The following is a 12,832-nucleotide window of genomic DNA, read 5'->3' as shown; positions in this document are numbered from 1 at the left end:
AAAGAAGCAGCGATGGTGATCTTCAAGCTGAAACTGTTCCAGGTACATGACACCCCCCCCCCCCATTTATTTTCTCCATTTTCTACTCCGTTTTGGGCATCTCTCCATGGTAACTACGATAGGTTTGTAGATCCGCCACTTATCTGACGATACTCTTTGGTTTTGGTGAGCTCTTAAGTCTTAATCCATTTTTTAAGTTTTCTAGCTATTTACACATGTATTGATCGTTTTTGTGATGTTTCCTATTTTCATCGCGATTGGAAATGCTATTATTCAAACCTTTTATATGGAAAAATGTAGTTAATAACATTTGCTTATCATATTGATTTTTTTTTGTTATTAATTAGAAATAAAGACATCATTTATTGTTACCGAATTATTAATCCAAATTCGCTTTGGTGCTTGAAATATTTTTGTTTTCATATCATAATTTTTTGTGGTTAATGGTAGTGTGTATGCATTTGTCAAGTTAGGGCTGTAGTCATTTCATAATTATTGGTTAAGTAGCTGAGCAAGCACCGTAACCAAATAAGTATTTCAACTAAGTGCAGGTGGTTTGTGAAGGAATCTCCCAAACACCAATAAATATTTATTTAATAAAATCTATATTTATATAAAAGTGTAAATGTAATGTAAAATTTTTTTATTAAAATTATTCTTCATTTTATTATTTGACAAAGGGTATAAAAGTTATTTTATTATGATTTTAATGGCTACTAAAATTACTATATTTATGTATTTAGTTAAAGGTTAAAAATGTCACTTTAATTATTACTTTCCATCTCATCTAATCCCCTCTCATTAGGTCACATTTGATGTGTCTTTTCGTCAGGTTGTCGGCTTTTTAGAAACCCATCAGCTCGCATTTTGGTCTTTTCCCGTTTGGTTGGGAAAAGATCTAGCCGCAACTCCCCAAAAACAAGGGAAGCCCATTTTCGGGCTATTTTTGAGAAGCTCCAAGTGGAGCTTTTCACTTTTTTTCTTTTCAATTCATCTTCGTGCGAACAAACACTCCTTAACCAAACGGTCTTCAAATTGTTAAGATCTTGATGCAAAAGCTCACATCATCTTTTGGTTGTTAGAGCTTCAAAGCTCGTAGTTTTTAAAAGTGAACCGATCAGGGGTCCAATTACCGATTCGAACGGTCTGACCGTTATGACGAAAAAATTAAAAATAATTAAAAATTTGGAAAATGGTCAAAATCGTTCAAACGGTTAACCAGTCGGTTCAATGGTTTTCTGGCCAAAATCAACGATTTTGGGGGAAAACGGAACCCGATTTTTCTAGTCCGACCGTCTGGTCCGATTCGATTTTGAAAACCATGTCAAAACTCATCAGAGCTTCAAGAAGATCTTACAAAAAAGACTTGCCAAACAGCCCCTGTCTTATACTTATGGTATTAAATCCCATATTTTAAAACCGTCTGGTCCGATTCTCTTATTAAATACTATGTTTTTAAGTTGTTTTTCATTAATAAATGTTGCTAATTAGATCTATGTCAATATTTTTAGTAATATAAATTTATATTTTAAATTTGACTCAAAAACAAAACCATTTTTGTCCAAATGGTGGCTAAGCAATTCAACCTTCCGAGTCAAATTGATTAACCTACTAAGTCATAGGTAAGTAATAAAGTTTTTAAAATAAAAATGAAATATAGAAGATTATAGCACAAATTTAGAAAAAAGAAAAATAGACACGTTTAAGAGATTTTTATTAATCAAACTAAAAAAATAAGTGTAATAAACAATACTTATTTTTATTGATAATGAAAATAAAATACATAAGTTAGAATTAACAAAAAATGAAATATAAAACTAATAATAAATAGTTCAATTTTGGGTTAAATGTGTTAACCTTTAATGCCATAAATAAAATATAAAATATAAAAATACATAAACTTTGCAAAGAAAAAAAAGCATGTAGGCACATGTATAATACCATATATTTATCATATTAAATAAAAGGTAAGTATGATATATTATAATTATTTTTACACACAAAAAATACAAAAATTGTAGAACAAATTTAACACATCTATTGTTCTATATTTAAACTACTATTAAAAATGTGAATAAGATTGAGAAACTTTCTTTTAACTATAATACTTAGTTTTGAATTTAGTCCTTGTTTAATTGTAAGATTTAAATTGTAAATTGAACAGTTGCTTTTCATCTCATTCAATTCCCTCTATTTAAATCTTACATTTTTTTTATAAATGAACAAAAGAAAAAAGATACAACAAAAATATAAAACACTACAAAAATAAGAGTCTAGCCATGCATAAGCCTGTCAATGATACTTGAAACCAATATTTTCAAAATCTGACCGAACTGGACAGTCGAACTAAAAAATCAAAAACCATTCAGGTCTCCAGTTCTGGTTATACTATAAACCGCTTTATCTTAGAAAAATGTTGGAAGGTTCAGAAATTTGTTGACCTGAGCAGCCCAAACAACGGTTCACGGTTATATGTTTTATTTTTTTTATATTAAAAAAATAAATAAATAAATTCCACTAGTGTCCTCATCAAATTGATAATTGGGGTTAGGGTTCGAACGTAAATCATTTTCATTCTTCCCTTCTCAATCGCTCACTTAGCTTAATCTCTAACGACTTATAGTGATAACAACCTATGGTGAACCACAATGACCACCGATCGACTGTTAAGGCTCCATATACGGTGACCTATGACAAATGCAAGGTTTGCATTTCTCAATCCTCACTTTGAGTTTGCGTTGTCATCAAGTGCATGGTTTTGCAGTGGCAACCGCAATTTAATCAATCGAAACCACCATTTACAAACTACCGACAACCAATAGCGACCATCAGTTTCATCAACGATCTATGACAGTTTTGCCGTGGCAATTTCTTCTCTTCCACTGGCGAGTCTATAGTTGCAACACCAATTTTAATCACTGACAACCATACTATAATCCACTAGTGGCAATTTTTCCCCTATCTCTATGAACCCAACACCGTCAAACCTCCATTATCGGTGGCGTTTTTTTTTTGTATGTTATTTAATTTTGATGGTATTGTTTATTATCTATAAGTAGTTTTTATTTTGTTTATGACATCACATGTCAAATGTTTGACCCAAACGGTTGAATCATCGAATCAGAAAATGGTGTCTTGATCGGTTCTGTTTATGGGTCGGTTTTCAAACAATTGCTTGAAACTTCACAACTCGATCCAATTATCACATATTTGGATGAAGTATTTATATAATAAGATTTGAATTTACTATATGCATCCAATTAATAAAAACAAACAAACAAATAAACAAAAATATATAAAATTTTAAAATATTATTATTATCATTATCATCATTTATAATTGTCACATGCAAAACTATATTTCTCAAACCACTTATTCACCAAACCTTCAATGGCCTTGTGACCTGAACAAAACTGCCCCCTCTATCCCAATTTTCTTAGTGAGCCAATCCGTGGGGCATGTGAATTGTGAAGGGGATCTGATTTTTTTCTCTAAGACGGTATCTGATATCTAGATCGCACATGGCATCTATACTATATTACTAAAACAATATTTGCTACAGAGGCTCTATCCTTTCTCCTAATGTATTTTTCTATTTTATAGATTTTTCTATTACCTCCCTCCTCTCTCTCTCTTCAACTCCATGTAACTGGCCTTCTTTTCTCTCAACACTATTTTAAATTTATCCTTTATTGTTTTTTTTTCCTTTTTTATCTAACAAATAACACATAAAATCCCTTCACAAACATCTCCCATTCATGCACACTACTTAATTAACTCAAATAAAAACAGTTATACAATAAAAATGATTAAATAAATAATAAGTAATTGAATAAATAGTAAAATGGTTAAATGATATACAGATGAATGGTAGGAATATAAATTGGTTAAACAATTAAAACATGTTACTAGAATAACTATATAATTAACATAATTAGCTATAACTTATCGTCACAACAGGAATGGAAAATGACTAAACCATTAAAATTTGATTGTATAAATAAAAATATTAATGACTGATACACCAACTAAATAATTAAGATGTCTCAATCTGAATAGAATCATCAAGGTCGCAAGCAAATCAATTTTCAACGAGGATGCAAATAGTTTCTTCATTGAGGTTTTGGTTCTCAACTTCAATGTCAAACCCAAGGTTCAAAATATCGATATGCCTATAGGGGCGTATCGGGTGACATTGATAGTGTTCTGTAGTTTTTTGTTTTTTGAAACCGGTTCAGGGGATCGGTTTAAGGCTCTTCTACTCCCTGAATCAGTGTAGGAGCATATCGGAAAGCCGCCGGCACGATACATATCAGCCAATACAATAGTAGATAATTATGATCTTAGGGTTGTTGAAGGTCTTGTGGTTCTTATAGTTGTTAAAAATGACGAAAGAAGTATAATATGCGTAGTTCCGGTCATTGGAAGATCACCATCGCCTGAATAAACAATATTAATATTAACCAAGTTATAATTAATATATGACAATTTCTATTATTAAAAAATATTAGTACTTAATTAACTTGTATTTTAGGAAAATTAAAAGTACAATTACTTAATCCAAATATATGAAGTTAAAATTAAAATAGAAAAAACAATTACATTAAATTTAAATTAAGCTTTAGTATTTACACCAACTTGACTTTAAATTCAATTGAAGTAAAATTAATTATTAATAATTATTGTAAATTAGTTTATTTAATCATTCTTTATGTAGATATTCATAGAAAATTCAATAGGGCTGACTGTGGGGTATGGTTATTCATGTCTAACATCTTCATGTTTTTAATTTTAATTGTTGTTGAGGACATAAACCATCAATTATGGGCTATTTTCAAAATAAGTTAATATTCTTGAATATGAAAAGCTAAGAAACATTAGAGGGCTCTATATATTTTAGTTTTACTTAACAAAGTTTGTACATCACCCAAGTAGTGAGAAAGCTAGAATAATATAGGTGATGTTTGACATCAGTGATGATTCTTCCCTATCGATTTTCTTTTTTTAAATTCGGTGTTAAAAAAAAATGGTAAATTTTGTTTATGGTACAATTTTTTCATACAAAATGGTAAATTTTGTATTAGAGTTATTATCCGTTGCCATGCTAGATGTCATGCCATCTTCAAAGAATCGAAATCAGTTATAAACCAGGAAATCACCAAAAAGGGTGATCCTTGCAAAGGGTTGATTTCCTGAAAATAATCAAAATCGGCTAACCAAATAGAAATTTCAATGCCGATTCCTATAATATTGATATGGCCACGACATGGCAGTGTTTTTCAATATATCATCATCCATTCCAAACATCACGCTAGTGTGAACGACAAACACTCCATCCTATACAAGAGGGTTTTGGAGTTCTGTGAGAATTTGAGAGGGAGGTTGGAAAGATCGATTCTAATTTTTAATTTGCCTTAATGTAAATAAGGCCATGTTTGGGAATGCTTAAAAATAAGTGTTTATTTTGGCCATTAAGCATTTATTGGTATTTGGGAAATAAGCCCGAAGTAAGTGCATATTTTAAAAATAAGGGCTTATATTTTAAGTTCAAATTTCTATATTTTTTTAAGTGCTTATACAATAAGCACTTATTCAATTTTTTTCTTCCAAAATTATCTCTAGTTGAATTTTAAAATACCACTTATAAAATCATCCATAGTTGAATTTTATAAAAGTACTTTTATGATAGCACTTTTACAAAAGCATTTTTATAAAAGTACTTTTATTAAATCACATTTATAAAAAATACTTTTATGGAAGCACCTTTATGAAAGTACTTTTACAAAAGCACTTATGCAAAAGTACTTATACGAAAGCACTTTTATGAAAGAACTTTTATAAAAGTGCTTTCATAAGGGTACTTTCTTAAAAATACTTTCATAAAAGTACTTTTATAAAAGTGATTTAATAAAAGTACTTTTATAAATGTGCTTTCATAAAAATGCTTTTTATAAAATTAATTTAATAAAAGTGCTTTCAAATGGTATATCCTGAAAATTTGAAAGAAAATGAAGGACAAAATATCACAAATGCTCATTTAAGTGCTTATTAGAGAAAAATACTATCAAACACTTAATATAAAATAAGTGCTTATTTTAAATATGTGTTTATTCAAATAAGCACGTGTTTTAATCATTTTTTCAATAAGCACTTATTTTTAACTTAAACACTCCCAAACATAGCCTAAGTAACATGAGACTATAATCTAAGAATGTCATCTATCGAAAATTTAATTAGGATGTGTTTGGTTGGAAAGAAAAAGGTAGGATAATATAAAGGGCATATTCAACAACATCTATGGTTATGTTGCCAATTCATCAAAAGCACATTGTTTTTTTTTCCTGATGTGGTTTTGTTTTGATAAACAAATCGTCTATTTGGCTTCGTTGTCGTTGCTCCAAAAAATGGTGACATATCAGCAACATGTTGGGAAAAAAAAAGTGCTTCAGAAAATACATGTTTGTTTGAAATCATTTTTCCATAAAAAACGGTGCCTCAAGCCACACATTGGAAATCGAGAAGGCGTGGTTTGGAGCAACACCGAATTTGGTATATGTTTGGCATCAATGCTACAGATACAACGGTGTTGCTAATTCGTGGGTTGGAAGTACTGTTTTATGAGAAAAAACCGTGTCTTTTTTTGTTTGGAAATGTTGCTGCCAGGTATGATGTTTCCTGTAGCAACAACAATGTTTTCTATTTGGTACCAATGCTCCAGGAAACATTTTCCTGGAGCAATAGCAATGCTTTTTGCTTGGTACCAATGCTCCAGGAAATGTCTTACTTGGCAGCAACATTTCCAAATAAAAAAAGATACCGTTCCAACCCACACATTAGTAAGAGAGGATTAGTTGGAGACAAAAACATACACACCCAGCTGAACTATCTATCATGGTTGAACACGCCAATGTTCAGTATAACTGAGTCCTAGATGGGGCCATAGTAAGCATTGGCGTGTTCAACCATGATAGGTAATTCAGCCGGGTGTGTAAGGTCTTGTCTCCAGCTCATCCGGATTGCACATCAGTAGCACCGTGTGACTTATTTGTCTTTCATAAGGCCCATGGACCATGAGACCAAAGTTTTGTAGTCATTAGACCTGTTCATGGGCCAGGTAGCCCGATGGCCACGCCTGCACCTCGGTCGGGCTTGGTCATGTAATTAGGCTCGCGGGCCTGACCTCGGGCCTAACATAGTAAGCCCGATTGTGTTTCGAGCCTGGCTCGGGATTTGTCAAGAAAAGCTAGCCCGAGCCTGGTCCAGCCCGACTCATCATTATGTATTTTATAAAATATATAATATATAAAATGAAATAATAATTATAATTTAATATATATATATATTTTATTATTTTCTTTGTAATTTCTCTTTCTTTCTTTCTATTCAACCGCTTCAGCAGTAGTAATAGTAACAGTATGGGCTAAATTTCGGGCTTGGGCCCAGGCCCGGGTTTCGGGCTTTTTATGAGGGCCGGGCTCGAGCTCAGGCCTTAAGAAAAATCTGTTAATACAGAGTGAAAGCCCGGTTCGAGCCCGGCCCGGCCAGTCTCATGAACAGTATAGTCATAAGTGAGCTGAGAGCCTGAGACTCTGAGAGTGCGGATCTAGTGTAACCTGGACGCCAAACTTTCGGCAAAATCCAACTTATAAAGGGCATTGACGTCCGCAATTCCACTGATCTCTTGTTATCTCTCGCTCTTTAACAAGAGAGGCAGAAGTGGCTTCTTTTCTGCTCCTTACACCAAACAAACCCCAATGAGGTTTCGTCTCTGTCGCAGCACCGGCAGCCACTGATAGAATAAAAACCCTAACCCTAGTTGTCTTAGAGACTTGGTTTTCGAATTCTAGCCATGGCTTCTCGCAAGGTCTTGTCGTCCCTTCTCCGATCATCCTTACGCCGCTCCGGGTCGAGATCCTCGATCGTCAACCCTAGAACTCCATCCCCATCCCCCGTATATCGTCCTTCCCCCAAGGGTTTCCTCCTCAACCGCGTTGTAGACTATGCGACTTCCGCTGCTGCTCCGGCACCGTCGGCTCCATCGCCGCCGCCGACCAAGGGAGCTGGCCCTAGTGGCAAGATCACCGATGAGTTTACTGGGGCTGGCGCGATCGGCCGTGTTTGTCAGGTGATCGGTGCCGTCGTCGACGTTAGATTCGACGAGGGATTGCCCCCAATTTTGACCGCACTCGAGGTTTTGGACAATTCGATCCGTTTGGTGCTTGAAGTCGCTCAGCATTTGGGAGAGAATATGGTCAGGACCATTGCCATGGACGGTACTGAAGGGCTTGTACGAGGACAGAGGGTCCTTAACACTGGTTCCCCGATCACTGTAAGAATTTGTCTTTCTTCTCAAGTTATCGTTTTTTTTTCCCGTGAATAGATGAGAAACATTGCATATTGTTAGTCATTATTTTCGTTGCTAAGGCTTTTAATTAATTATTATGTAGATTTGAGTTTAGGGTTTTTTGGTGCACCTTCAATCTTGATTCCACCGGTTTTAACTTTTAAATGACACAATGCAAACGCTATTTTTAATAGATAATGCGTAGCATTGAATTTATGACAATTCATAGAATTCCTTCACTGATTGTGCTCATTTTTTATAAGATTCGTTTTCTTGGTTATTGCATCATGTCTGTGCTTTGTCTGACTACACAGAATGGTCTGGGTTTTGGTTTAAGATTTGTAACTATGTTTTCCCCTATATGTGGGTGAGCACTGAACGTAGTGTGATTCATTTCATCTTTTCTTCACATCGGAAAAATCCTGAAAGTTATTTATTTTTTATTTTTATTTTTTGAAAAGGATAACTTTCATTCAAAATGAAAAGGGGAGGATGTAGAAAATATGGCTTCCTAACAAAAAACACCCAGAGCCCACTCAAGAAATTGGAAAAGTATTTGCACTATACAGCATATTCCTTCCCAACCCACTTTTAGCTAAAACATCTGCCAAAAAATTGAACTGTGTGGTTAATTGTTTCCTCCAGTAACTTTACTTGGTTATAATTCTGCAAAGGTGTGTTATATTTATCTCGCTTTTGCACTTATGGGAAACTATCAGTTTTGGTGGAAGATATTCTTTAGGTAATTAGAGATTGAAACATAATATCTAATGTTTTATCTGCCTCCATGGTTTTACATCTATGCGATTACCTACAAGGTTTTCCACCTCCATGTTCTGTTTATATTTGCATAAATAACTCCTTTGCTGGCAGTGTTTTTGTCAACGTTCTTATTTTGGTTTTTGGATGACTGGTTAGGTGCCTGTTGGTAGGGCCACTCTTGGTCGAATTATGAATGTTATTGGAGAGCCCATAGATGAGAGGGGTGAAATAAGTAAGAATGTATTCACTTCATTGATTTATGGTTTAATTATCTTGAACTTACTATTATTATTTTTATTATAAAATTTTCACAGTTTTTGTCTTCTCTTCCAACAGGAACCGACCACTACTTACCTATCCACCGGGAAGCCCCAGCCTTCGTTGAGCAGGCCACTGAGCAACAAATCCTTGTCACTGGAATCAAGGTAATGTGGCATGATTTATATGTTTTCTCTGTTTTTTTCTTTCTTCTTTTCAAATTTCCAGGCATTGTTTCTAGTTACCTTTATATGTATGATCCTGATGTGATGTATTTTGCATCTTTCAACAGGTTGTGGATCTCCTTGCACCATACCAGAGAGGTGGGAAGATTGGGCTGTTTGGTGGCGCTGGTGTAGGAAAAACAGTGCTTATTATGGAGCTGATTAACAATGTTGCCAAAGCTCATGGTTAGTTTATAATACTTTGTGCAAGATGCTTTTTTATCAACATTCTGCTTATTATATTTGATTTTCTTCTTTAGGTGGTTTCTCCGTCTTTGCTGGTGTTGGAGAACGTACTAGGGAGGGTAATGATCTCTACAGGGAAATGATTGAGAGTGGTGTCATTAAGCTAGGGGATAAGCAGGTACATCTTGTGGTTGATTTGTTATGTTACTTCCATTCTTGTATTTTTGTTTTCTATTCTCTTGGACTTGCATTTACTTAAAACAATGTTGTTCTTTATATTTCAGAGTGAAAGCAAGTGTGCACTTGTGTATGGTCAAATGAATGAGCCCCCTGGTGCCCGTGCCCGTGTTGGCCTTACTGGCCTTACTGTGGCTGAGCACTTTCGAGATGCTGAAGGGCAAGATGTGCTTCTTTTCATCGATAACATATTCCGTTTCACACAAGTAAGGTTCTTTCTGAAGAATCTGCTTGAATAATCACTTTGAATTTCTTTTGCTTTATATGGGTCAGTTTTTGTTTATCTTTTAAATTTCATATCCTGTCACTCCAGGCAAACTCCGAGGTGTCTGCTTTGCTTGGCCGTATCCCATCTGCTGTCGGTTACCAACCAACCCTGGCAACTGATCTTGGAGGTCTGCAAGAACGAATTACTACAACTAAGAAAGGTTCAATTACATCTGTACAAGCTATTTATGTGCCAGCTGATGACTTGACGGATCCTGCTCCTGCAACCACCTTTGCCCATCTGGATGCCACCACTGTGTTGTCCCGACAGGTAAATTGGCCATGCTATTCATATGAAATATTTTTTTGATGAATCTGTTCTTATGTAATAATTAAATAATTGCTAATAATATGGGAAGTAGTCATTTGATAATGCTGTTGAAATCTAATCGTGGCCAGATCTCTGAGCTCGGTATCTATCCTGCTGTGGATCCCCTTGATTCTACATCTCGTATGCTCTCTCCTCATATTTTAGGAGAAGAACACTATAATACTGCTCGTGGTGTTCAGAAGGTTCTTCAGAACTACAAGAATCTTCAGGATATCATTGCCATTTTGGGAATGGATGAGCTTAGTGAAGATGATAAGTTGACAGTTGCCCGGGCCCGTAAAATTCAGAGGTTCTTGAGCCAGCCATTCCATGTGGCTGAAGTTTTCACGGGTGCTCCTGGAAAGTATGTGGAATTGAAAGAAAGCATTACCAGCTTCCAGGTAATAATAGTTTGCTTACACTGACTAGCAAATAGTTATTTCTTGTTCTGGTGGTTTATTGGTGTTTCAGTCGTCTCCTCTTGGGCTTTCTTCGTTTCCCCCTTTTCTATTATTCAAATGCATGCTCCTAGAGAAATGTTTGGTCCATTTTGCTTGCTATGAAGTGGGGGTTCCTTGTGTTACCCAGATTTTTGCTTGCTTGGATTGTTTGAATGTGCTGTCAAAATAACTACAATTTTTTTTAATTTTTCTGTAATTTGTGATATCTGATGCATCTTGGCTGCTGCAATATTGCAGGGAGTCTTGGATGGTAAATATGATGATCTTCCTGAGCAATCATTTTACATGGTTGGAGGAATTGAGGAGGTAAATGCCAAGGCTGAGAAGATTGCCAAGGAGTCTGCTGCTTGATAACACTTAATTTCTCCTTGTCCTTGTTTTTTTTCCCGCTTGCGTGGACGGTAGACATTACAATTGTCAATAATTTAGTTGGTGTTGACAATGCCTGCACCAGGAGTTACATTTTTGAGATCAATTGTCTAGTTGTTTTAGTTCTTTGAATTTACTCTTGAGGATTGTGGTAGGCGGAGAAACGAGCAAAGGGCCTCCTGCCCTCCTGCCAGGCTGGTTCTTTTTTTCATTGTTTAAGGTTCAGCCGTTCAAGGGAGACCGGATTCGGTCAGAGCAAAGTCCATTCAAACAGCCATCACTGCCTTGCATTGGGAATATCTTCCCATCAAAGAAGTACGGATATATTCCCGATGAAAGGTTGTAACCTTGCTCTGATTGAAGCCGATCTCCGTTCAGGGAGGGTTGGATTTTTAAAATTGAAACCCTCCGACCTTATTCTCCAGTCCACACATCTGAGCGTGGGACAAGTTGGGTTTTGAACCTGCCATCTTAGTAAAGTAATTAAAATTAAGTTGAATTAATAAAAATTTAGTGAAATAATTAAAAATCACTCAAGTTAGTAAAAATTGCTAAAGTTATTAAGTTTAATAAAAATTTCATGAACTGATATCAAAATTTTCAAAGATTAAAATAAATTTCAATTATTGTCATTTTGGTAAATTCAATATATGTTTAGGGGAGGACCGATTTTGGCCAAAACCCGTTATCGTCATTCGTCCAATCAATCAACAACCTGCCTTGTTGGGGTAGGTACTTGCCGGGTCAAGTGACTGAGACCCCTATGTTTTTTGTTTTTTAATTATACACGCAGGTATCAGAGGGTCCAACACGCTAATTTAGAATTTTAAACTAAAAAAAAGAAAAAAAAACTTTTGTATCATTGTATCAATGCTTATTTGGGTGCACCATACAGTACAATAGGCGTGATATTTAATCCTTTGATGCATTTATAGTCCAGAGAGAAACGAGGCAAATGTTATGGTACATGAGTACATCTGCTGCAATATACAGCTTACTAAGTATAGCCATGCCCCCTGTTATGCTACCCAATCCTCGTGAATTTGATAAACCGCCCACCTCTTACGTATCAGGAATCAACAAACAAACAAAATCCCAAATTTCTCCCTGTTACCTAGTGTGTGAATTGTGATGACAGTGACACAAATCATCTCCGGTTTCAGCTCTGGCTGTGTCTGAAATAGAAATAGTCCCTCCGCACTTGGCAGTTGGCACTGAGCTATAAAAACACCTCAAAATTATCCCAACAGCCTAACAAGGGGGTTGCCACTTGCCAGTTGCCTTCGGCCTCGACCTCCACAAAACCTCGTACACCCATGACACCGCGGGTTTTATTAAAAGAATTTGAGGCAAAAGCAAAAAAGGTGTTAGGGATGCAATTAGGGTTGGCTCAACCTGAGTCTACTCGGCTCAA

The 12,832-nt window shown here is 35.3% G+C and overlaps 1 protein-coding gene across 1 annotated transcript; it reads left to right on the top strand.

Moving 5' to 3' along the window:
* The first annotated feature begins 7,589 nt into the window (after positions 1-7,589).
* Positions 7,590-11,524, top strand: LOC148863765 (ATP synthase subunit beta, mitochondrial). The gene is made up of 9 exons (XM_088978115.1): positions 7,590-8,329; positions 9,263-9,338; positions 9,443-9,531; positions 9,657-9,774; positions 9,849-9,952; positions 10,059-10,217; positions 10,325-10,549; positions 10,678-10,989; positions 11,287-11,524. The coding sequence occupies exons 1-9, from the start codon at positions 7,850-7,852 to the stop codon at positions 11,398-11,400; spliced, it is 1,677 nt and encodes a 558-aa protein (XP_088834241.1). The 5' UTR covers positions 7,590-7,849; the 3' UTR covers positions 11,401-11,524.
* Positions 11,525-12,832: the final 1,308 nt, after the last annotated feature.

This window comes from Nelumbo lutea, chromosome 3 (assembly GCF_056320005.1).
Source record: "Nelumbo lutea isolate HS-2025 chromosome 3, American lotus-T2T, whole genome shotgun sequence".
Lineage (NCBI taxonomy): Eukaryota > Viridiplantae > Streptophyta > Magnoliopsida > Proteales > Nelumbonaceae > Nelumbo > Nelumbo lutea.
Note: the sequence above shows the minus strand (reverse complement) of the source record. Positions and strands in the feature narration are given on the sequence as shown.